Below are 24809 nucleotides of genomic sequence, written 5' to 3' on the forward strand. Positions count from 1 at the left end.
TGTCACTTAGCGACCAGGCAACCAATCAGGTGTCTTCTCTGTTTCCATGAAAACAGGTCAACATAGACAGATTTAAATCTTTATTGACAACAGCATGGACAAGTTAACACAACACTGTCAGCCTGTGTGTTAGTGTGTGGAGAATTTAGGCAGCTGGTTTCCCAGTATAACTCGTCTCTCCACTCCCTCCTCGGAGATGGTCGCCAGTCTGACCACACCTCCACTGGAGCCGTCTCTCTCCATCGCCAGAGACAGAGCTGAGAGAAAGACAAGTGAGAGTGAGACAGGTGACATGGTTTCAGTGTGTCATCTTTACACAGCTCAGAGTGAGTCATGAGAGCCACTTCAACTCCCAGCATGCACTGCAGCAGCAGTACCTGTGGCGGTGAGCTCCAGACACTGGTCTTTGGTGAGACCTGCTTTGTAGTTGGAGTCCATGAAGCCATAGATGTAAGTGCTGCCGCTGCCGCCAACAGACACAGGCTGCCTCACCAACATCCCACCAATGGGAACACAGTACACCTGAGACAGGGAGACAGGTGAGCAATCTCCTTCAGTGCTCATCAATACATCCTGATCACAGATCAACACTAGACGTGACAATTCATCAGTTTATCTTCATGCATGAACAGGCAGGTCATCCATCAATCCATTTTAAAGTACATCATCAAACGTTACAAGGAACGGACACTTTCTATTTAACTGTGACAAATCCTGTAATAATGAAGAAATATTAAACTGGTTTGTCATCATTGTAAACCAGAAGTGTCAGACACAAAGAGATTCTCAGGATGGAATTACTGAACAACAAAAAAAATGGTGAATTACAGTAAAAACATGACATCACTAATCAACACACTTCTCACTCCCTGATGGTGTCAATCACCAGTCAAAGATTTAATGAGACAAGGGCTCTCATACCTGGCCCCCCTTCCTCCTGTCCCAGCCCGCCACAAGGATCCCAGCAGTCAGCTCCTCCCGGTAGCGATAGCAGCTGGCTTTAAAGAGATTGGCTGCCGTCTCCACCAATGGGGGTTCATCCAACTCGATGCTGTGGGCCGGAACGCACATCAACAATAACCACACCTGCCCGGACACTGAGGCTGTCAATCACATGTGTTTCCTGCGTTACCTGTGGAAGCCCAGCTGGTAAGTGACCACGTCAGCAATGGCCTGAGTGTCGGCAGCTGATCCAGACCTGCAACATAGACCCAACAGTTAGCACCAGGACGGTGCAGGTCCTGACTGGTGACTGCAGACCTGCCATCTCTGGGCCTTACTGAGTCTGAAAATGTTCCCTTAAACTTGTCCTGCGTTTTCTTTAAGCTTGAACAGGTTTAAAAAAAAAAAAAAAAGCTCTCTTTGATTGATGGAAGTGAAATCACTTATCTTATTTAGGAAATGGACCTTTTTAAAACCATATTAAAACTTTTTTTTCATCATTTTGTGTTAAAAACTCATCTTCAGACTCGTCTGATCAGTTCAGACTCTGTTCTCGGATTCCAAAAACAAGAACTAACTAAAAAGACACTCTGAAAGTCTCCTTTTCCTGATAAAAACTGTGTAAAGCAGAATGACTAAAGAAAAGTTGAACACAGAAAGTTCCTCTCATGTGTTTGGGTTGATGCCTCATCATCAACATTGAACTGACCTGCAGCAGAAGATGCGGTCGTGGATTGGAGTCAGTTTGTCTGTGACTCTGTTGGCGATGTAGGCTCTGAGAGAGAGAGAGACAGAGAGACAAAGAGGGAAGGAGGGAGACAGAGAGACAGAGAGACAGAGAGGGAGGGAGGGAGGGAGACAGAGAGACAGAGAGACAGAGAGACAGAGAGGGAGGGAGGGAGGGAGAGGGAGGGAGAGAGAGAGAGAGAGAGAGAGAGGGGGACAGACAGGTCTCATTGAGTGCTTCCTCCTCCTCCCCTGTCTACCATGAGCAGGACCTGGACTCCTGTCTTACCCTGTGGTGGTGCGGGAGTCTGCACCGATCACCACTCCTCCATCATACTCCACTGCCATAATGGTGGTCTGACAGACAGGTAGAGAGAGACAGACAGGTTATCGGGGACACAGACTCCATTGGTGTTGTTTTGTTCCTAACAGGCCTGACTGTAATATAACAAAGGGCCTGTGAGCATTAGCATCAGTTAGCTAACGACCCCCTACACACAGATTTAACTGTTTCTTTCAGTTTGAAGCTTCAGCAGTAGTCCCTCTGCGGAGCCGGGTCCCGTTCTGATCCGGTCGGGTCCAGTTCGGTCCGGAGTTAGCTTGAGTACCCGTTAGCTGCTGCAGAACTGCTGTCTCATTCAGCCGCTGTTTACGGTTTAAAACCTCTCCACCGGGACTCAGCCGGACCGGTTCGGCCCGGTCCTGTCCCCGGATCCGTGTACTCACCCCGGTGCTGACTTCCTGGCCGGTCCAGTCCGGGACCAGGTCGTGTTTAGAAGAAACTCGCTGGTCGAAGAACGGCATCATCGTCGCTGTGGCCGCCATCTTGTTTCAAACTGATCGAACTGAACCGGAGAGCCGGCACATTTAGAGTCAGCTAAGTTCCCGACTAACAACACAACGACAGGCGAACGTGGCCCAAAATCAACATGTCAGATTTTATCACACAGTGGTTTTGTGTTTCAAAAGCTCAAATCTAATTTTATGAATAAGCATAAAACAGTTCTGTACCGGCATGTAAGCGGCCACCTGTGCCGCGGGGTCCTGTCGGTAACAGGAAGAGAAGGTAAACACCGCTGAGGAGGAGAGAGTCCGAATAACTTCATCTTTAGAGCTGAATTCAAATCACCCGTTTCCTCCTGTCAATTGGTCACTAAGGAAAGAGTTTGGTGTAAATTTTTAGAGCATCAGTCGGTTCAGTGACCGAACTGAACAGAGCTCAGAACCGGACCGTTTTTTTTGACGAAACATACAATTGATCGAAAAGGAGTCAAAGGGCGTTAAAGTGAAGCTCAATTCGGCTTGTTGGTGTTAATGCACATTATTTCATAGCTGTTCAAATAATTGTTTGGTGCGTTGTGTGACTTCAGATGACCGTCCATAACCTTTACATCTTCGACCGGAATGGAAACTGTCTGTTCTACAACGAATGGAACCGCAAGAAGCAGGCCGGCATCTCCAAGGAGGAAGTGAGTTCATCAGCCAGGACTGAAATACTGAATGAAGAGGAAGCCATAAACCTGTCTGTCTGTCTGTCTGATTGACTGTCTGAGTGTGTGTCTGTCTGTCTGTCTGTCTGTCTGTCTGTCTGTCTGAGTGACTGTCTGAGTGTGTGTCTGTCTGTCTGTCTGTCTGAGTGTGTGTCTGTCTGTCTGTCTGTCTGAGTGTGTGTCTGTCTGTCTGTCTGTCTGTCTGAGTGTGTGTCTGTCTGTCTGTCTGTCTGAGTGTGTGTCTGACTGTCTGTCTGACTGACTGACTGAGTGTGTGTCTGCTGTCTGTCTGTCTGTCTGAGTGTGTGTCTGTCTGTCTGTCTGTCTGTCTGAGTGTGTGTTTCATTCTGTCTGTCTGTCTCTGGCGGTTGGTCTGTCTGTCTGACTGTATGTTTCATTCTGTCTGTCTGTCTCTGGCGGTTGGTCTGTCTGTCTGACTGTATGTTTCATTCTGTCTGTCTGACTGTCTGTCCTTTTCTCTTCAGGAGTTCAAGCTGATGTACGGGATGTTGTTTTCCATCCGCTCATTCGTCAGCAAGATGTCTCCCTTGGACATGTATCCTTCATGACACCTGTCTGTCTCTAGCTTTCTGCTGTCTGCCTGTCTGCCTCTATGTGTCTGTGGTCCTTAGCAACCTGTCTGTCTTCAGGAAGGAAGGTTTTCTGTCCTTTCAGACCAGCAAGTATCGTCTTCATTACTATGAGACTCCCAGCGGACTGAAGTTTGTGATGAACACTGACCTGTCAGTGACCAACGCCAGAGACACACTGCAGCACATATACAGCAATGTAAGACACACAAACACACAGTTACACTCTCTCTCTTTGCGTTCTTTGTCTTATATTCTCAGTGACTCTTATATTCACAGTGTATAAATTCAGGAGTACGTTTCAGCAAAAAATAAGGTTTTTGTGTTTCTTTAATATTGTCTTGATATTTAATTTTTCATAATTACTGTTATACATCAAAAAGAAGAGCATTTAAATATACATTCATCAAAACTCAAAGCTGATATTTTCTGTGTGTGTGTCTGTTTGTGTGGTAGTTGTATGTGGAGTACATAGTGAAGAACCCGGTGTGTGTGTTGGGTCACAGTTTGGACAGTGAACTGTTCAGCAGCCGACTGGATGCCTTCATCAGAGCTCTGCCGTACTACAGCCCACGGGCCGCTTAACACAGACACACACAGTTTGTATCTATGTATTGTTGTGAACCTTGAGCAGTGGGTTGTGGTTTTGTTTTGTTTTTTTGCACTGGGAAACTGGAGAGTTGAATTAAAGTGAAGGAGAAAAGTCTTCTGTCTGTGTTGACTAATTTTGTGTTGTTGTGTCTTTAAAGCGGAGTGTTATTACACAGTGCCGTCATGGAATAATGACGTCACAGTTGATGACCTCACTGGCTGGTCCGCCCATAGGAAGTCAAGTGACCAGTTAAAGTAGTAGATTGATCCAATCACAGGGGTCGTCAGTGTTGCTGCCTCCTGTCACATGAAAAACTGATGAACTTGTTCTGACATCACCACCATCTGTCCCCTGTGGTCCAGACGACCTGCTGACCTTTCACTCAGCAGCTGATGCTCAGGGTATCTTCTGTCCTGCATACCGTTCTCTGTCCAGAACCTTTAAATCCAGGTCAGGGGTCAGGGGTCAAGCTCCTCACATGTAAAAAAGACAACCTGCCCTGTGTGTGTGTGTGTGGACTGCATAATCCTTGTATAATCTCTAATCCCACTGAAAAACATACTGCCAACCAACACACACACATTGTACATGTGAAGGCTGACATTGCTGCCTTTCAGAGGACAATATTTCAGGATAAAAGCCCCAACCTCTGTAACCTTTGACCTCTGACCTCTGACCACGTCTCTCAAACTGATCAGAACCTGAACTGGGATTGAAGTTGACTCAGGTTCCTGAACCTAGTTGGTTCAGTTGAAGCTTCCTCGGACTGATGTGGTTCACTGATGTTTTCCTCCCTCGTCCTACCTTTTCACCTCCGTGTGTGTGTGAGATTAGAGCTGGATGAATTTGGATTACGGGCATGAGGCCATAACAGACATCTGTACACAGAGTTTGGTATTTTGGGGCTGCAGGTTTTTAATCCTGGTCGTTGGTCATTAGAGACACATGACGTGAGCTCTGATTGGTGGGATTATACCAACAAGATAATCTGAGAGCTGGAGCGAGGGAACCGACAGATGAAGGTGGACAGAGAACTGAACCGGGACGCCAGGAGTCGGACATCAGATCACCTGTGAACAGGTAGGACACATGTCACCTGAAGGACGATGAAGAAGTTTGAACTGGGGCTCACTGTGCTCTGCCTGTTGTAGGTCAGTCCGTCCTCAGACCACCTGCAGGGTGAGATGACATCATCATCACCATCATCATCATCATCCGTGCTCCTCTTACCCAAAGTTCACAGGTCCAGTGCTGACCAATCAGAGAGGAGACGGTCCAGTCACTTCCTCAGCGTCCAAACAAAATGTCTTTCATCACATTAATCACACATCAGAGGACAGAAGAAAGGACTACATGACACATATCTGTGTCCCTGTGTGTGTCCAGTGTGTGTCCCAGTGTGTGTCCTTGTGTGCGTCCCAGTCTGTGTCCCAGTGTGTGTCCCAGTGTGTCCCTTTGCGTGTCCCAGTCTGTGTCCCAGTGTGTGTCCCTGTGTGTGTCCCTGTGTGTGTCCCTGTGTGCGTCCCAGTCTGTGTCCCAGTCTGTGTCTGTGTGTTTCCCAGTGTGTGTCCCTGTGTGTGTCCTTGTGTGCGTCCCAGTCTGTGTCCCAGTGTGTGTCCCAGTGTGTCCCTTTGCGTGTCCCAGTCTGTGTCCCAGTGTGTGTCCCTCTGTGTCCCTTTGCGTGTCCCAGTGTGTACAGTTGTCACAGTTTCCTGTTTCCTCACCTGCAGCCATGTTTGCGGGCCGGGCGTCTGCAGCAGGAGCAGCTGTGGGGCCAGTGGCGGCGGCTGGAGGGAAATTCTCAGTGGAGGAGCTGTATGGGTTCACCAAGAAGCCAAAGGTGAGCAGAGGGAATTCTGGGAAAACAGACAAAGGCGATCGGAAGAAAGAACTGAAGGAGAAAGAAGAGTCAAATTTGGCCTCTCAGATTCTGGAGGCAGCGAGGAGACTGATGGAGAGACGACGGCTCGAGATGTACCTGAAGGAGTGTGACATCACTATGGAGCACCGCCCCATGCCCTGCAGGTGAGACAGGCAGAGAGACAGGCAGTGAGACAGGCAATGTGTTAGTCCATAGTTTGATCATTATGTCAGAGGTGACCACCAGAGGGCGCAGTCACTTCCTTTTTTTTTTTGTTTGGATTGAAAACACTGATGATAATGAAGTACTGATGGTCCTGACGGTCCTGATGGTTCTGATGGTTCTGATCGTCTTGATGGTCTTGATGGTTCTGATGGTCTTGATGGTTCTGATGGTTCTGATGGTCTTGATGGTCTTGATGGTTCTGATGGTCCTGACGGTCCTGATGGTCTTGATGGTTTTGATGGTTCTGATGGTCTTGATGGTTCTGATGGTTCTGATGGTCTTGATGGTTCTGATTATGATTGGCTCTGAAGCTGCTGAGATGTTCTGATGTCATGAAAGACTTTGTGCTCTCATTGGACAGCTGATTGTGAAGTGTGTGTGTGTGTGTGTGTGTGTGTGTAATGGAAAGAGTAGAAGATGAAGAGTTGGGGAGGGGCTGGGGGCCGGTCAGCTGATCAGCTGATCTACGGGTTCTGGACCTGGACCGGCCACTGTAGTCCTACTGGATCTGGGTCTGGTCTGTCCTGAGGGTTTAACATCTGGAGAGCAGGAAGGACAAACTGAATGATCGTCCAATCAGATGTAACATTAGAACGAGGTTTCCTGTCCCAGGAGACCAGCATCAGACTGAATCCTGGTCTTTGTCTCACAGGAAGCTCACAGCGGACGGGGGCGGGGCCTAATCTCACCTGCTGTTTGACACCTATGCAGCCACTGTAGAAAACGGCGAGTCGTCCCTGAACTCCGTCTTTCAGGCAGTTAGCACGACGATGAATGAACGACAGTGAAGTCACATGACCTCGAACATCATTAACAGCATGTTTACTGCCCCCCGCCTCCCTCTCTCTGTGAAATACTCACTCGCCCAGTGTGCAGCCGACCAGCTCTGACAGAGACGGGGGGAGGGGGAGGGTCTCTCTCTCTCTCTCTCTCTCTGTCAGTACAGTCAGAGGACAGACGCCCGCTCTTGTTCTTTCATTCCTCTCTCAGCCTTTCCCTTCAGATTGTTTCTCTGTGGACGGACTCTTCATCGCCTCCTCGTCCCCCAGCGGTGGGACATTATTGGACGGACCGTGGGCTAGTCTCTCCTGGATCCACTCTGACAGAAAGTTGTGTGCATGTGAAAGTCCTGAGCTCTGCCTCTGATTGGCTGACTGGTTCATCTCACTCATGAGCTCTTCCCATCATCGCGTTCGTGACCAGCGACCTTGGCGGCAGTGACAGTTTCCACAGTATGTCCTGAGACTTCACAGCTTGCTACATCCTTAAAGCTTGTTGTTATAGTGATCAGGATGCAGGTATCCATAGCATGCAACGTGGGCGGGGGCGGCGGTGTGAGCGACCATCCCCTGAAGGAGCGGCGGGCAGCAGCGGCGACCTCCACCAACGCTCCCTCCTGTCAGTCAAAAGTCAGGGCAGAGCCCTTTGGACGGCACACCGTACCAGGCCACACCCACATGAAGGAGGCCTTCGGTCGTCATAGCGACATGAAGTACAGGTGAGACATGACCAGACTGCTGCCGCGGCTGTGTGACTCTAACAACGACCAGGACAGGACGACTGGAGTTCGGCTCTAAGACAGAGAGAATCCAATCCGGTCCGGGAACAGGTCATCAGGTCAAATGTGTCTGTGTGTGTGTGTGTGTGTGTGTGTGTGTGTCTGGGTGTGTGTGTGTATTTGTTTGTGTGTGTAAAGTCTTGTTGAATCATCATCGAGATATTTTTAGTCTCCATCAAACTGATGTTTTTGATATTTCTGTCCTGTTTGTTATTCACTTTCACTTTACAAACACACAAACACACACAGACACACACAACAGTCTCCTCTACTTTAAATTAAAGGTTAACTTAAACAACACTGTTATTTCTTAATGTAATGTACCATCTGTGTGTGTGTGTGTGTGTGTGAGTGAGTTGGGGGATCAAGGCACGGTGTGACCTTTGACCTTTGAATTTTGCAGAATTATCAAAGGAGAGGTCCTGATGAATGTCTACTGTGTGTAATTAAAAGCAGAGGTTTCTTTACACTCCGCTAATCCCATTTGACTCCGCCCCTAACTCCCAGTTAATCCAAGTATGGGCAAGTGAGTGGGTGTGGTTTTCAGATGCCCCGCCCCCAGCCCTCCTGTGTGGCAGTCTTTGGGGGTTCAGGTGGATCCAGATCGGTCTGGACCAGCTTCTCTCAGACTAACACATTCATTTGATTGATTTACAGAAATCTGGGCAAGTCTGGACTAAGAGTGTCCTGTTTGGGACTGGGTGAGTACACACAGACACACACCAACACACACACACACAGACACACACACTGATATTCTTCCTCTTTTTCACAGGAACGTGGGTGACATTTGGGTCTCAGATCTCTGATGAGGTAGAGTGTGTGTGTGTGTGTGTGTGTGTGTGTGTGTGTGTGTAAAACACATGTTAAATTGTTATATAAGCATTCTTCAGTGTTCTTGCACACAATAATAAGGTGTGTTTGTGTTTCTGTGTGTGTCTGTGTGTAGATGGCAGAGACTGTGATGACTGTGGCCTTTGAAAACGGAGTCAACCTGTTTGACACAGCAGAAGTTTATGCATCAGGAAGGTACAGTGGAACCTGTCTGTCTCACCCATCTCACCTCTCACCTGTCTCACCTGTCATGTGTTTGTGTCTCAGGGCAGAGACGACTCTGGGAAACATCCTGAAGAAGAAAGGTTGGAGGTAAATCAGCTGTTTCCTGTTTCCTGTCCTGTGTCTCTGCTCTGACTCTGGGTCAGCTCTTGTCTCAGTCCTGGACTCAAAGGTTAAAGTTCAAAAGTAGAAACGGGAAAACATCATGAGCAGACCATCTGTCTGTCTGTCTGACTGACTGTCTGACTGTCTGTCTGTCTGTCTGACTGACTGTCTATCTGTCTAACTGTCTGTCTGACTGACCGTCTGTCTGTCTGTCTGTCTGTCTGCCTGACTGACTGACTGTCTGTCTGTCTGTCTGTCTGTCTGTCTGTCTGTCTGCCTGCCTGCCTTACTGACCGTCTGTCTGTCTGTCTGTCTGTCTGCCTTACTGAGTGTCTGTCTGTCTGTCTGTCTGCCTGCCTGCCTTACTGACCGTCTGTCTGTCTGTTTGTCTATCTGTCTGTCTGTCTGCCTTACTGACTGTCTGTCTGTCTGTCTGTCTCTGTCTCTTGACCAGGAGGTCCAGTTATGTGGTGACTACTAAGCTCTACTGGGGAGGACAGTGAGTGAGACCCTGAACACACCACGATCAGCTGACTCCCACCATGATTTTAACAACAACAACTGTGTGTGTGTGTGTGTGTGTGTGTGTGTGTGTGTGTGTTCACAGAGCAGAAACTGAACGAGGGTTGTCACGGAAACACATCATTGAAGGTCAGTATAGATGTCAATTGAAAGATGTTAACAGCTGATTATGAATCATTAGCACAAATCCATTGATGTGTCAGAGACTCTTTTATTGATTTTATTGATTATTGATGCAAAAACCTGATTGATCCAACAGGGGTCACCGACACACACAGACACACACAGACACGCAGACACACACAGGCAGGCAGTGTCAGCTGTTGGAGGTCAGTAAGGCTTTAAGAGGCTCAGTCACACCAAGACTGCAGTCGGACACCAACCAGAGAGCTGCTAACAGCTCTGCTGACTTAAATCACTCGCCAAATTTAACTTTAGAGACTGAAGCGGTGGCGGCCTGACACACAAAGTTTCCTCTGGTGGTGGTCACATGATCAGCTGGTCCTTCTGACTGTGACTGTCAGTCGTATGGAAACGCCGGGTCGTTCTCTCTGGGTTCAGGTTACACCGCCGTCACTGACTGTCCAACACACAGACCGCTGAAGAACTGTACTGCAGCCAGAGAAGAAGGAAGACGGCGAGGACAGGCCAAAGGTCAGGGACGGAGAAGAGATGAAGCAGCATGTGGACCAGAAGCACATCATACACAACAATCAGCTGTCCGACACACAAGCTCAGCACAAACACAACAGTAATACACTACATTTAACTGGAGCAGACTCACACCTCAGCTGCAAGTCAAAGGCAGACGATGATGCAGCAGGTCAAAGGTCACAGATCAAATGGAGGTCACGGCTGTCGACTGTGTCGTCGTCACTGATTTAATTATGTTATTATGGCTGTGTGTCTGTGTGTGTGTGTGTGTTTCTGTGTGTTTCAGGTCTGCGTGCGTCCCTCTCCAGGTTACAGCTGGACTATGTTGACATTGTTTTTGCAAACAGGAGTGACATCAACGCACCAATGGAGGGTCAGTACAGACACACACAGACACACACAGACACACACAGCTGTATCCATGGTGATGTGTCTCTCCTGTCCAGAGGTTGTCCGTGCAATGACCTTCGTAATCGATCAGGGTTTGTCCATGTACTGGGGGACGTCACGCTGGAACGCTGTGGAGATCATGGTGGGCTCACCTGTCTTTCTGTCTCCGACCTGTCTGTCTGTTGCACCTGTCTCTCCCTCTAACCTGTCGCTCTCTCCTTTCTGTCTATCAGGAGGCCTACTCCATAGCGAGACAGTTTAACCTCGTCCCTCCAGTGTGTGAACAGGCAGAGTATCATTATTTCCAACGAGACAAAGTGGAACTACAACTGCCTGAACTCTACCACAAGATAGGTGAGACAGGCTGAGAGACAGACAGGGAGACAGACAGGTCCATGACCTGGTTCACCATCAGCTCTTCTGTCCTTCAGGGGTCGGAGCCGTCACCTGGTCTCCGTTAGCTTCTGGTTTGTTGACGGGAAAATACAATGAGGGGATTCCTGAGAGCTCCAGGGCCGCCATGAAGGTACACACAGACACACACTGACGCAGACTGAGGGACACAGACACACACTGACACACACTGATGGACTCACTCTGTATGTGCAGGGTTCCTCCTGGTTGAAGGAGTGTCTCTTCAGTGATGAGGGGAAAAAGCAGCTCAGTAAAATCAAAGAGCTCCAACATCTGTCAGAGAGACTGAACTGCACCGCTGCTCAGCTGGCTATAGGTACACCTGTCTGTCTGACTGTCTGTGTGTGTGTGACAGACTGTCTGTCTGTCTGTGTGTGTGACAGACTGACTGACTGTCTGTCTCTCTGTGTGTTTGACAGACCGTATGTCTGTGTGTGTGTGTGTGACAGATGGTCTGTCTGTCTGCCTGTGTGTGACAGACTGACTGACTGTCTGTCTGTGTGTGTGTGTGTGTGTGTGACAGACTGTCTGTCTGACTGTCTGTGTGTGTGTGTGTGTGTGTGTGTGTGTGTGTGTGTGTGACAGACTGTCTGTCTGACTGTCTGTGTGTGTGTGTGTGTGTGACAGACTGTCTGTCTGACTGTCTGTGTGTGTGTGACAGACTGTCTGTCTGTCTGTCTGTGTGTGTGACAGACTGACTGACTGTCTGTCTCTCTGTGTGTTTGACAGACAGTCTGTCTGTCTGCCTGTGTGTGTGACAGACTGTCTGTCTGACTGTCTGTCTGTGTGTGTGTGTGTGACAGACTGACTGCCTGTCTGACTGTCTGTGTGTGTGTGTGACAAACTGACTGCCTGTCTGACTGTCTGTCTGACTTTCTGTCTGTCTGTCTGTGTGTGTGACAGACTGTCTGTCTGTGTGTGTGTGTGTGACAGACTGTCTGTCTGTCTGTCTGTGTGTGTGACAGACTGTCTGTCTGACTGTCTGTGTGTGTGTGTGTGTGACAGACTGCCTGTCTGTCTGTGTGTGTGACAGACTGTCTGTCTGACTGTCTGTCTGTGTGTGTGTGACAGACTGACTGCCTGTCTTTCTGTCTGTGTGTGTGACAGACTGTCTCTCTGACCACCTGTCTGTCTCTCAGCATGGTGTCTCCGTAGTGAAGGCGTCAGCTCGGTTCTTCTCGGCGTCTCCAACACTGAGCAGCTTCTTGAGAACCTCGGTTCCATCAGAGTAAGACACGCCCACTTCCCTGCATCATCAGGAACATCCAATCAGATCTCTGGAATAATTGTTTCATCTCCTCCCTCAGGTTCTGTCCCAGCTGACTCCACCTCTCATCGCTGAGATGGATTCGCTGCTCGGCAACAAGCCGCGAAATCCCAAGAAGGCAGCAAGGAGTTGAGGGTTCTTCCTCGTTGTCATGGAGACAGGAACAATTAGCTGATAATCAAAAATATTTATTCTTACATTAACATGTTATTACAACGTTGTTGTCATAGCAACAACATAATCACATGTGTAGCTGCATCACAATAATCAATCACTGAATCAGTTTCCTGTTTGTTCTTCCTCTTACAGGAATTATGGGATGGTGCTGACACCGTTTCTATAGAAACTGATTCCACGTGAAACTGTCACATGATGAAGAGTTACACTGACACACATTTGTATCATTTATTGGATGTAATTTTATTTTATTCGCTAAAGTTTTCACATCGTTTTAACGTTTTAGAGACATACTCAACTTCTAAAATGATTCTCGTGAATTAAAATCAAATCTCAAAAAAGGTTTTTGTTGTGAATAAAACAAACAAAAGCTGTTTTTGTTTTTGTCTTAAAAAAATCTCACGCTTTAAATCATTTATTTCTTCAATAAAACATTCTAAGATAAATAAAAAAATAAAATTAAACTTGACAAACAAACTCAAGAAAACAAAAGTTGTTCCATTGAGAAAGTACTGTTCGGTCGAGGTGGATCTGTTCTGGTCGCTGACGTCAGCTTTAGAAGGAAAACTGTCTTCGACGGTATTTCTTGTGTGGTCACATATGGCCACGCCCACTCAGGTGAGAAGAAGTGTGAACCATTTCTTTCTGTTGCTTGATCCTGCAGTGAGCCATCTTTTGTTGTAGAAGCCCATTAGATGAACGGCGCCGTCACTAAGCCCCTCCCCCTCAGGCAGCTCAGACGTAGAAGAAGAAAAACAGGAGAGAGCTGCTGCCGTGTTTCTACGTGCTGTGGACTTGTTGGTGGATTTTCAGGATACTGGACCTGCTGAAGGCTTTTCCACACTGCTCACAGACGTACGGTTTCTCTCCGGTGTGGATACGCTGGTGACTTTTTAAACTGCTCGGAATGGCAAAAGCTTTTCCACAGAGGTCACAGCCGTACGGTTTCTCTCCGGTGTGAACGCGCTGGTGAACTGTTAGCTTACTAGAGGTTGCAAAAGCTTTCCCACACTGCTCACAGCTGTACGGTTTCTCTCCGGAGTGGACGCGGTGGTGGATTTTCAGGTAACACGACCTGCTGAACGCTGATCCACATTCATCGCAGCGGTACGGTCTCTCCCCGGTGTGGATCCGATGGTGGGTCTTTAATCTGAAGGGATCCGTAAAGGACTTCCCACACTGGTCACAGCGGTACGGTCTCTCTCCAGTGTGGACGCGTTGGTGTGTTTTTAAGTGACTCGAGGTGGTGAACCTGTTCCCACAGTGGAGGCAGCCGTGGGGCTTCTCTTTGGACTTTGGTGGATTCAGTTTCTATGGAAACGGAGAGAGAGAGAGAGAGTTAGACTTCATGGTGGAGCGAGTGTGGTCAGTCCAACAGGGTCAGTCCAGGATCAGACCAGACCATTAGGGCCAGATCAGGATCAGACCAGACCAACAGGGTTAGTCCACACCACCAGGATCAGATCAGGACCAGACCACCAGGATTAGACCAGGATCAGATCAGGACCAGACCACCAGGATCAGACCTGGATCTGTCCAGGAGCAGTCCAGAATCAGGCCAGTACCAGAACCGGATCGGGGTGTTTGAACTTTGAATTGAATGTCTGAAAGTGTCCTGTGAGCTAACTGCTAACTGTCTCACCTGTCTCTGAGAGACCAGGTCCTGGACCGAGACCTGTAGGTCCGGAGGACCAGCTGCCTCAGAGCCCGGATGGTCCAAGTCCTGGTTCTGCGTTGTCCCAGAATTGTTGTGGTCTTGGTCATCGAACTCCGGGTCCTGGTTTTCCTCCTTTATCATGATTTTATAGTGACCCTGCTCTATAAAGTCCGGGTCCTGTTTCTCCAACTTGATCCCGGTCTCGAGATGGTCCGGATCGATATAATCCGGGTCCTGGTTCTCCTCCTTGATCCCGGTCTCGGGGTGGTCCGGATCGATATAATCCGGGTCCTGGTTCTCCTCCTTGATCCCGGTCTCGAGATGGTCCGGATCGATATAATCCGGGTCCTGGTTCTCCTCCTTGATCCCGGTCTCGGGGTGGTCCGGATCGATATAATCCGGGTCCTGGTTCTCCTCCTTGATGCCGGTCTCGGGGTGGTCCGGATCGATATAATCCGGGTCCTGGTTCTCCTCCTTGATCCCGGTCTCGGGGTGGTCCGGATCGATATAATCCGGGTCCTGGTTCTCCTCCTTGATGCCGGTCTCGGGGTGATCCGGATCGATATAATCCGGGTCCTGGTTTTCCTCCTTTATTGCGATTTTATAGTGATCCCGTTCTATAAAGTCCGGGTCTGGGTTCTCCTCCTTGATCGTACTGTTGTGATCCGGCTCAGTAAATTCCGGGTCCTGGTTCTCCTCCTTCATCCCGGTCCCGAGGCGGTCCCGGTCGGTGAAGTCCGGGTCCTGGTTCTCCTCCTTCATCCCGGTCCCGAGGCGGTCCCGGTCGGTGAAGTCCGGGTCCTGGTTCTTCTCCTTCATCCCGGTCCCGAGGCGGTCCCGGTCTGGTTCCTTGTCACCATCTGTTCCTGCTGCTTTGTGTTCTCGCGAGATCTTCTGCTCTCGCGGTGACTGGCAGGTCGCCATCTTGTTCCGGTTTGACCCAAAGAAGTTAATTTAACAATAAAGTTCGTTTCCTTCTGGACTGATCCGGACTGGAGGATTTTACTGCTGTTTCTGTAAGTGAGGCGTTTCTAGTGTATTTTCCAAAGTAGTTTTAAAAACATTCATTTCACTTTAACTGAAGTTTGTTTCTTTTGAATGATTTTAATGAAAAATGCAGCGAAAGATGAAAGAAAAATAAAATGATCATCAATCAGAAAACTAACAGACAGTTGAAGCTTCTGTGTGTTTTGGTGGTCTGTTATTAGTTTGTGGAAGTGATGTTGGCAGTAAATGTCCCGTTAAAATGTCTGTGTTTGATGTAAATGTGGATCAAACTTCCTGTCCGTCGTCAAAATGAAAAGCTGTTCCAGATGTTTCTAAACTCGGTTCTTCTCAGAATATTATTAATATTCATTAATCAACACAACTTTCTATCCAAGAGGAATGTGATGTTGACTTTAGTGCAGAAAACATTTATTTATGAATGGAAATGTTTAAAATTCAGTGGGTTTACTGTTCAATGAACACAACTGATTACTGATGAAATGTTTTGTTCACAGAGGAAACATCCGGCAAATATGAAGAACCAGCTCGAACCCTGAAGGAGCGTCAAATGTGACATGATGTCAGCGGTGCAAACAGACACATCCACCAGGTTCCACTCCATTTTTCGCCTTCCATTGTATCATTGTGGGATGGTTTGATGTAAATACCTCCTTAAATGTCCAAATACTTAATTCCGTCATCACACTTTAACCTTTAAGGTGCAGCTTATTGGAGTAGACTAGGTGTGACAGGACAAGAATATGGGCATTGGATGGAATGGTGAATTCTAAATAAATGTTGTTTATTTGTTATTTGATAATCAGGACACTGAATCTGGAGATGAGAGGAAAATAAAATAAACTTTATTCCATCATTTTCACTTCTGACTTTAGTTTTGAAGAGTTGTCAGTTACAGACTCGTCACCTGGTCCAGACCAGTAGAACCAGATCTGTCTCATGTTCATCAGGTTAAACCTGAAACAAAGTCCAGACCTTGATGGCGCAGGAGGTCTCTGATGACTCAGTCAACAGGTCAAGAAGCTTATTGGGGGTGCAATGGTTGCCGTGGTGACAAAGCAGCTGTCACTCAACAAGAAGAGGCAGAATGTCACAGGTTACCGTAGAAACACCATGGTAAGAAGACCTGAGAGAAAGAGAGAGTGGTTCTGCTCTTATCTCCTTGTTTCCTTCTTTATCAAGGGTGTGTGTGTGTGTGTGTTACCAAGTGTGTAGGCGCAGGCCAGCTTCTGATTGGTGGAGACGTGCAGACAGCGTGGAACTAAAGAGCTGCTCTCAGTGTGAACAGGGAGCATCAACACTGTGACACACAGCACGGCCGCCAACACACACAGCAGCCACTGAGACACACTGTACACTGCAGCATGCGCGCACACACACACACAGACACACACACACACACACACACACAGTTATCAGTACAGTGTCTCATCCCCCTTGCTCGTGTCCTCCTTGTGTATCAGTGAGGAATCTCACCTGTGCAGGTAGGCAGCTGCAGGTGTGACTGTGAAGGCACCAAGAGAGGAGACAGAGGGGTCAGTGACCTCTGCTGACCTCCTATCCCTCCTTGTTTCCTTCTCCCCCTCCTCTCCTCCTCCCCTCCATCTTCCCCCTCCTCCTCTGCTCTCAGCTCAGCCCAGATTTCCCGCTCTCCCACCTGGCCTCCTCCTCTGACTTCTATACGGAACCGATCTCTACGGCCCCAGTTATGAGGGGAGACGTCCAGGTGACGCACCACCCTGAGAGGAAGAGGAAGTGATGTCATACTCAATACAACTGTAAAGTAGTGACATCATCAGTGTAAAACTCACAGGTCGACACAAGACTCAGCTCCAACACTCCCCTCGGCCTCCATCACCCTGTAGAGAGAGGGAGCTGTACACAGCACTGAGAGACAGACAGGCAGGGAGGGAGGGAGAGGGACAAATGGTCAGTCAGGCACACAGACAGACAGACAGTCAGTCAGACAGACAGACAGGTACTGACCCCTGAAGCTGATCCTGAATCTGTAGGGGTTGTACAGAGTCAGAACTCTCCGGTGTGAGTTTCTGTGTTTGGAGTAAAACAGCAGCTCTGATGGAAACAGGAAGACAGGCAGAGGGGGCACTACACCTGTCTCACCTCCTGTCTCCTCACTCCCCACCTGTCTCACTGTGGTCTGGCCCATGCCCCCCCTCCTGCCACCCCCTCCCTGTCCGTCATTGCAGTCCCTTCTCCTCATTGGTCCACGCTGTGTGGTGCCCTGCCCCCGGCCATAATCCCAGTGCTGTCATTGGATGGTGTGTGTGATGTCACAGCATTTCCACCTGCTGCAGAGAAGACACAAAACAAACCTAATATTACGAAAAACCTCAACCACAAACTGATTTGCAGAAAATAACAAACCATCTAGTTTGATAATAGTTGCTTCATCCCTTTTAAATGGTTAAAAGAGAGACAGAAAGCTTTCCAGAATGCATCAATGATATTTAAGTAATTCAAAAGTGAAAAGACACTTTAATGTAAAATCATCCATGAACTGGACAGCAGATAAGTCATACCGGTCGTTCCATGTTTAACTGCCTCTGTAGACATCTTTAATGTTTGAAAAATAAAATCTGTCCTTATTTCTCTGTGGAGCTAATGCTAACTTATTAGCTCCACGGAGAAGTCACCGATAAATGATCACTAACATGACGCAGCAGAAAAGACGAGCAGCTGCTGGACAGTCCAGCAGACCTTCATCGGTCCTCAGGCCGACTCAGAGTCCGGCAGAGTCCGGCAGAATCCTCCGGTTCGGCCTCTACTCACCGTCCGATGTTTCCACTTCCTCAGTCCACTGCTTCCGCCCCTTCTGGCGCCCCGCCAATCGGCGTGCAGCATGAGACGTTGGTTGGTTTCCATTGGATGAAAGTCATGTCGGTCATTTTGGTGTGATGACGCTGTGTTTACATTTTTTATTATTACAAATTTAACATTAATCGACATTTTTTTATAAATAATGAGTCAACATTTTATCACAGAATCATTAAAATTGTTTTACTTCTGTCAGTTGAATTTCAGATGTTTATTTGTTATTTGCTTCTATCAGAATCAGAGAGATATCGCGTCATATTAGCGTTTTTGGATACTCTATGTAAATAGTGTTGAATTTTAATCATTTATAATTGTTGTTTATTTATGTTTATTTATTATTTAACATATTTATTTATGTTGTTCTGGAGCAGATGCTGTGTTCAAATTCTATAGGATATACAACCACTAATCAGGTTCCAGTAAAACATCAGTGGGCCGTTGTACGAGGACCCTGAAGGCAGCACAGCCGTCGTCACGCTCCTTCCTCGCCGCTGATTGGTCGGCCGGGCTTCGTGGCTCCGGACGTGCCGCTGCAGAGTCACCTTGTCCGGCCGCTGCTGCTGCACCGGCGAGAAAGCAGGCGACGGTCCGGCCCACACAGACACAGGCAGCGGGAATCTGACCGGGAACCCTGCCGCAGCTGACCCACCGGGGAAACATGGCGGACACTAAACCCAAAACCTCCCCGAAGGCCATCAAGTTCCTGTTCGGAGGCCTTGCGGGGTACGTGCTAGCTTCCATGCTAACAGGCTAATGTCAGTGCTGCTTTCGGTCGTTTTCTCTTCCGCTTCAACAGAACCGGCCGAACCTAGACTGACTGAACCCAGATCAGCCGAAACCAGACTGACTGCACCGTGTTGACCAGCCTGCTGATGATGCTAACAGAGTTGTGTCACACATAATGCGCCCCCCAGTAGATTCAGGTCCCACCGAGTTCAGGGTCCGTCAGCTCCGGTCAGATATCCAAACCTCCGCTCCTTCATCCCGACTTATCCCGGAGACAGCGGGGGGAGGCGGCCTCTGTCGGCTCGGGGCTCAGTCTGGTGAAGCTTACCAACAGCTGTGACCTTTAAAGCAGACTCATAGACCCTCTTTCCGGATCTGGACCAGAACCTGCACACCCTCAGACCAGCTGCTCACAGACTGTGTGTTAGTCACCCACAGCTGAACCGGGTCAGGGCCTCTGGACCCACCGCCTCATGTCCCATGTAGTTCTGGTCCAGGTCCAGAGGAGTCCTGTTGGTTCCAGACTTCTTTATGTCTAAATGATGAAAGTCTCAAATCTAAACCTGAACAGCGATTCTCATCACGTCCACAGATTTCTGTCGCTGAGAAGGTTCGTGTTCTACCTTTAAAACATTTGATAGAAGAAGTAAATACTTTTTGTTTTTGAGGCGTGACACCGTCCACAGTCGTTCACTGTGTTGGTATGACGTCGTCGTTTTAAAGCATTAAACTGCAGACACGCTCTGACATTTCCCTCCCTGTTGCTTTAAATGTCATGACCCCCCAACACACTTCTCATCAGCGTGCACGTCACTCATGCACATGAAGGAGTGTGCATGACACTTGAACATGTCCAAGAGTGTGAGGGACAGCTGCTGCTGTCCGACCACATGATGTCATCATCGATACGTTCATTTCAAATATTAGAAAAAGGTGAAAACATAATTTCTCAGTCCGCAGAGACAGTTTGGTCAGAGCAGACGGGTGAAGGTGGTCACATGACTCAGACTCCGTCCGGATTCTGAACACAAACACGTTTCATGTGACTGAAACGTGTTTGTTACATCATCACAAATGTTGTGTTGTAAGACCAGATAATCTGATCTTAACACAAAGCTCTGTACTCTGTCCTCTGGGGGCGCAGCTGACCTCTGACCTCGGGATAAAGGTGATTACTGGTCTGGACCCTCCAGGTTCAGGGGTTTCTAATATTTGAAGTAATTGAAAGAAGGACTAACAACAATCATCTCATCCCAACCTTTTTTGTGCCACAGACTGGTTTAATGTCAGACAATATTTCCACGGACCGGCCTTTAAGGTGTGGCGTATAAATGCAACAAAATAAAATGATACGATCGGCATAAAAACTGTGCTATTTTCTAAATGTCATAATAAACGTGAATCCACTGTGTTCTCGTATGCAACTTTATTAGCAGCGTCATCGTAACATCCTCTCTGCCCCCTGACCCCGAACCTAAATGCAGCTTTCTTTTTCATGGAAGTCACAGGCTCTTCTTCTGTCTCCTCACTGGGCCTTTTCCCCTTCACAAAGAAACTATCCTTTTCTAATCATTTCGCTAGCTTGTGGGTTTAATTTTAACGGTAACGTATCACGTGACCGAGACAAGCTCAAGAGTGAGTCATAGATGGATGTAACGGAGAGAATCCGGTCATTTTTCAAAATAAAACATAGCTCAGATTCAGATAGTAAATAAAACATAAATAATGTATGTTATTTATTCTTTCTGCACGGCCCGGTTCAAAAGACCCACGGACTGGTACTGGTCCGCGGCCCGGGGGTTGGGGACCGCTGCTGTACGGTCTCACAACTGAACTGAAAACGGCTCCACAAACTTCACACTGAAGGAGTCACAGCTGTCTGTCCCTCTCTGACCCTGTCTCAATCCACCTGTCCTCACCTGTCTGTCCTCCCCCATCTCTCCTCACCCGTCTGTCCTGACTCGTCTGTCCTCCCCCATCTCTCCTCACCCGTCTGTGCAGGATGGGTGCGACAGTCTTTGTCCAGCCGTTGGACCTGGTGAAGAACAGGATGCAGCTGAGCGGTCAGGGAACAAAAGCTCGAGAATATAAAACCAGTTTTCACGCTCTGTTCTCCATCCTGAAGAACGAAGGAGTCAGCGGCATCTACACCGGGTATCACCACTTCATCCACTCACATTTCCTCACTTCATCCATTCACCACTTCGTCCACTCACCACCTCATTTGTTGTCAGTCTGTCAGCAGGTTTGTTGCGTCAGGCTACCTACACGACGACTCGTTTGGGAATCTACACCATCCTGTTTGAGAAGATGACGGGAGCCGACGGTCGGCCGCCGAACTTCTTCCTCAAGGTGCAGTCAGTTGTCATGACTTTGTTGTCATGGTAACGTTTCTTACCTCTTTGTTGTCATGGTGACATACTAACAGGCTCCTCCCCCTGTAGGCTCTGATTGGAATGACAGCTGGAGCCACTGGGGCGTTCGTGGGGACACCAGCAGAAGTCGCTCTGATCAGGATGACGGCTGACGGACGGTGAGGCGACAGAAGAGCAGTCACATGATCTGTTCTTTAACTGAGTCACTGAATTTGACTGTCTGCCTGTCTGTCTGCCTGTCTGTCTGTGTCTCCAGTCTTCCACCAGACCAGAGGAGAGGTTACACTAATGTCTTCAATGCTCTGGCTCGGATCACCAGAGAAGAAGGACTGACCACGCTGTGGAGGGTGAGCTGCCAATCCCTGACCAGTCACTGAACAGTCACTGAACAGTCACTGACCAGTCACTGACCTGTCACTGACCTGTCACTGACCTGTCCCTGACCAATCACTGACGTGTTCCTGACCAATCACTGACCTGTCCCTGACCAATCACTGACCAGTCACTGAACAGTCACTGACCAATCCCTGACCAATCACTGACCTGTCCCTGACCAATCACTGACCAATCACTGACCTGTCACTGACCAATCACTGACCTTTCACTGACCAATCACTGACGTGTTCCTGACAAGTCACTGACCAATCCCTGACCAATCACTGACCAGTCACTGACCAATCCCTGACCAATCACCAGTGGATCAGATCTGGTCCCGTTCTCACCCCCCCTCTCCTCTCAGGGGTGTGTTCCCACGATGGCTCGAGCCGTCGTGGTCAATGCGGCTCAGCTGGCCTCCTACTCTCAGTCCAAACAGGCTCTGCTGGATTCAGGTACAAAGACCACATGTTGACCTCTGATCCTCTGATCCCGCAGTCACGTGATCTGTCACAGATCTGAGTGTGTGTTTGTTTCCAGGGTATTTCGGGGACGACATCTTGTGTCATTTCTGTGCAAGTATGATTAGCGGTCTTGTTACCACGGCAGCCTCCATGCCCGTCGACATTGTCAAGACCAGGTGAGCAGGTCTTTCCCCTCCCCCAGTGTGTGATGTCACTCAGGGTGCACACATGTTAGCCAATCAAAAGCTTCCACCTTCACCTACATGCTAAGCTAACATTTCCATGAATACAGACATGATTTGCACCCCGCAGTCTGACTGTAAGGTAACTAGTATGCTAACTCAGCCGCTGACTGAGAGCAGAGGATTGTGGGTAATGGACTGTGGTTGTTGTCCTCAGGATCCAGAACATGAAGACCATTGATGGGAAACCCGAGTACAAAAATGGTTTGGTGAGTTTAACCTCTGACCTCTGACATCACACTTCTCAATCTTCTGTTTCGTTAAATTGGTAAGGTATTAATGTGTGTCTGTTGTGTGTCGTCAGGAGGTGCTGTTGCGGGTTGTGCGCTCCGAAGGTTTCTTCTCTCTTTGGAAAGGTTTCACTCCTTACTACGCTCGTCTGGGACCGCACACAGTCCTCACTTTCATCTTTCTGGAGCAGATGAACCGCCTGTACAAGACCTACGTCCTGGACGGCTGACGCACACACACACACACACACACACACACACACACACACAGACTGAAACGGCCAATCATTTCAATGAAGTTCACTCTGACTGACCGTCCACCCCGAAGTGGTACGGTCAAGCTGCACACACAGACACACACACAAATTAAGTTAAAATTCTTTTGTAAAATAAATGTAGATTAAATGTTGTTTGGTGATGTTGTCAGTAATGAATTAATCAGCAGTCAACACCCCACATCCCATAGCACAAAGCATCATGGGACTGATGGTAACCAAGGTTACAGTCAGTTGGATGAATAAAGGGTTCGTTGTGTCTTATCTGCTGTCTCGTTCATCCCTCAGTACTTCCTGTTATGATACATTTATCTCTTCAAAATAAGAGTTGTATTGCTAACTGCACTTGTCTGTCGTCATACCTTCCTTCTGCTGCGGTTGTCGTTTTGTCCACCAGGTGTCGCTGCACACTGTTGGAACACTGAGTCCTAATGAGTCTGATAACAGCTTCCTGTCAATAATCAGGACCAATCAAAGAGTCCAGGGTTCAAAACCGCACGGCTGAACTCTGCAGATGTGTCTGAGTCATTAAATGACCCAACAGCTTGTTGTCATGGCAACAAGATCAGTCCTGATTTTCATCCATCCATCTTCTAACTCTGACATGCTTCCTGCTCACACAGCGTTCTGAGGGCGGGGTCACCTGGACAGACACAGACCTACGGACAGTTTAGAGTCACCAATGAACCCAAACAGGGTGTCTGTGGAGGCCCCAGGACCTTCAGAGAGAACCGCTGTGCTACCTCAGTTTGTGATTTGAAACTGGTGTAAGAAGTGTATTGCTCTGTATGAGAAGTAGAAGTTGGGGACAGGAAGTGGGTGTGGCCTGTAGCTTCTCAGTCTGAGCGTTTCCTTCTCATCAGAGAAGCTACTGAAAGTGTTAGTGTGTCATAACAGCTACACACATCCTCTCTGCTTTGCCATATAAGGACATAAACAGACACACAAATTCAATATTCATGTAAGCTGAAGGAAAATGTGACAGAGAGATACCACTTCCTTTTATCTCGCTCGCCCGACTTCTTTCGACTTGACTCAGAAAACGAGTTCAGCAGCACTGAGGAAGTGTGTGTGTCTGTGTGTGATACTTACAGCTCGTTCTTTGATGGCGGTCGAATGAAAATGGCCTCCTGCTTTGGAGCTCAGATGTTTAACTGACACTGAACAAAGTGTGTCTTCCTGTTATCAAGATGTGTGTGTCTGTGTGTGTGCGCTCTCCCCAGGGGTATGCATACTGAATATGGTGGCTTGTATGGACTCGTCTGCCTGAAGCACCACACCTCTCTCACACGGAGCAGCCTGATGGTCCTGCATGTTTGTAATTCTTCCTCTCCATCAGAGGTCAGAGGTCACAGCCCAGCTCTGTCCAGGTGTACAGTAGTGACAGTCCTCACAGCGTCGTCCAATCAGCTCCCTCCATGTCACCGTGAGGTGTATCTGCTGACACTAAAGTCACTGTTCTGTCCCTCCAAATAACGAACAACTGTCCTCCATCTTTCTGCCAAACGGCCTTCTCACCGTTTTCCTCAAAAAATTAGTCTGTCTGAGCTTCACTGAAACTACTGATGAGCTGATGAAGTGAACTGATGCTTCCTGGTCTCTGGAAATTTAGTCCCACCAGGTTCTAACGTGTCAAGACAGGTGCAGGTCTGAACCAGCTCAGGTATGTGTGTGTCTGTGTGTGTTGGTGGTCTGGATGGAGGACTGAGGGCCGTCTGGGACAGACAACAAAAACCACAGAGACACAGTCCTGTTGTGAGTCCAGCAGCCTGTTGTGTCATCCACGGCGGCGGCGGTGGCGAGGACATGAAGATCAGGAGGAAGTGGTTTAACAAACATCCTCAGAGTTCTGATCCCGCTCCGGTCTCACACAGGACTTCATCTTCAACGGTGTCTGACATCACCATCTCATGACTCCTCCCCCCGGATGTCAAGATTCAAAAAACTTTATTTGTCCCAGGATCCGTTTGAAAGTAGCAGAGACTCACAACAGAGGAAACACACACAGAAACACAACAACACACTGGGTCTGGACTCAGTCTGTGCTGGATTCATC

At 48.3% G+C, this 24809-nt stretch overlaps 6 protein-coding genes across 11 annotated transcripts; 3 read left to right on the forward strand and 3 right to left on the reverse strand.

The window, feature by feature from the left end:
* Positions 1–65: 65 nt before the first annotated feature.
* On the reverse strand, positions 66–2549 carry psmb6 (proteasome 20S subunit beta 6). The gene is made up of 7 exons (XM_029526520.1): positions 2395–2549; positions 1958–2025; positions 1652–1717; positions 1133–1198; positions 922–1051; positions 378–522; positions 66–257 (listed from the first exon to the last, which is right to left on the reverse strand). Exons 1-7 carry the CDS (start codon positions 2491–2493, stop codon positions 130–132), a joined length of 702 nt encoding a protein of 233 aa, XP_029382380.1. The 5' UTR covers positions 2494–2549; the 3' UTR covers positions 66–129.
* Positions 2550–2710: 161 nt separating this feature from the next.
* Positions 2711–4454, forward strand: trappc1 (trafficking protein particle complex subunit 1). The gene is made up of 4 exons (XM_029526521.1): positions 2711–3137; positions 3644–3714; positions 3809–3947; positions 4205–4454. Exons 1-4 carry the CDS (start codon positions 3039–3041, stop codon positions 4331–4333), a joined length of 438 nt encoding a protein of 145 aa, XP_029382381.1. The 5' UTR covers positions 2711–3038; the 3' UTR covers positions 4334–4454.
* A 1519-nt stretch (positions 4455–5973) lies between these two features.
* On the forward strand, positions 5974–12945 carry LOC115058634 (voltage-gated potassium channel subunit beta-3-like). Of its 2 annotated transcripts, none has more exons than XM_029526063.1 (14): positions 5974–6365; positions 8642–8685; positions 8760–8797; positions 8934–9013; positions 9086–9130; positions 9600–9644; positions 9753–9796; positions 10608–10694; positions 10768–10853; positions 10945–11065; positions 11143–11237; positions 11321–11441; positions 12265–12353; positions 12433–12945. In XM_029526063.1, exons 1-14 carry the CDS (start codon positions 6073–6075, stop codon positions 12523–12525), a joined length of 1281 nt encoding a protein of 426 aa, XP_029381923.1. In that variant the 5' UTR covers positions 5974–6072; the 3' UTR covers positions 12526–12945. The 2 variants fall into 2 exon arrangements, with proteins under 2 accessions (XP_029381923.1, XP_029381924.1); XM_029526064.1 differs by lacking the exon at positions 5974–6365 and adding an exon at positions 7512–7924.
* Positions 12593–15150, reverse strand: LOC115059227 (zinc finger and SCAN domain-containing protein 31-like). Its single transcript, XM_029526880.1, has 2 exons — positions 14212–15150; positions 12593–13880 (listed from the first exon to the last, which is right to left on the reverse strand). Exons 1-2 carry the CDS (start codon positions 15148–15150, stop codon positions 13350–13352), a joined length of 1470 nt encoding a protein of 489 aa, XP_029382740.1. The 3' UTR covers positions 12593–13349.
* A 904-nt stretch (positions 15151–16054) lies between these two features.
* LOC115058656 (motile sperm domain-containing protein 1-like) lies at positions 16055–24737 on the reverse strand. 4 transcript variants are annotated; one of them, XM_029526093.1, is made up of 6 exons: positions 23846–24737; positions 17218–17540; positions 17043–17118; positions 16708–16970; positions 16436–16588; positions 16055–16357 (listed from the first exon to the last, which is right to left on the reverse strand). In XM_029526093.1, the coding sequence occupies exons 2-6, from the start codon at positions 17450–17452 to the stop codon at positions 16329–16331; spliced, it is 756 nt and encodes a 251-aa protein (XP_029381953.1). In that variant the 5' UTR covers positions 17453–17540; positions 23846–24737; the 3' UTR covers positions 16055–16328. The 4 variants fall into 4 exon arrangements, with proteins under 4 accessions (XP_029381953.1, XP_029381952.1, XP_029381950.1 ...); XM_029526092.1 differs by lacking the exon at positions 23846–24737 and adding an exon at positions 18022–20154; XM_029526090.1 differs by lacking the exon at positions 23846–24737 and adding an exon at positions 17904–20154.
* On the forward strand, positions 18295–23017 carry slc25a11 (solute carrier family 25 member 11). Of its 2 annotated transcripts, XM_029526085.1 has the most exons (9): positions 18450–18789; positions 20794–20946; positions 21027–21144; positions 21237–21325; positions 21424–21514; positions 21907–21997; positions 22083–22182; positions 22406–22457; positions 22553–23017. In XM_029526085.1, the coding sequence occupies exons 1-9, from the start codon at positions 18725–18727 to the stop codon at positions 22706–22708; spliced, it is 915 nt and encodes a 304-aa protein (XP_029381945.1). In that variant the 5' UTR covers positions 18450–18724; the 3' UTR covers positions 22709–23017. The 2 variants fall into 2 exon arrangements, with proteins under 2 accessions (XP_029381946.1, XP_029381945.1); XM_029526086.1 differs by lacking the exon at positions 20794–20946 and having other exon boundaries at positions 18295–18789.
* Positions 24738–24809: the final 72 nt, after the last annotated feature.

This window comes from Echeneis naucrates, chromosome 18 (genome assembly GCF_900963305.1).
Source record: "Echeneis naucrates chromosome 18, fEcheNa1.1, whole genome shotgun sequence".
Taxonomy (NCBI): domain Eukaryota; kingdom Metazoa; phylum Chordata; class Actinopteri; order Carangiformes; family Echeneidae; genus Echeneis; species Echeneis naucrates.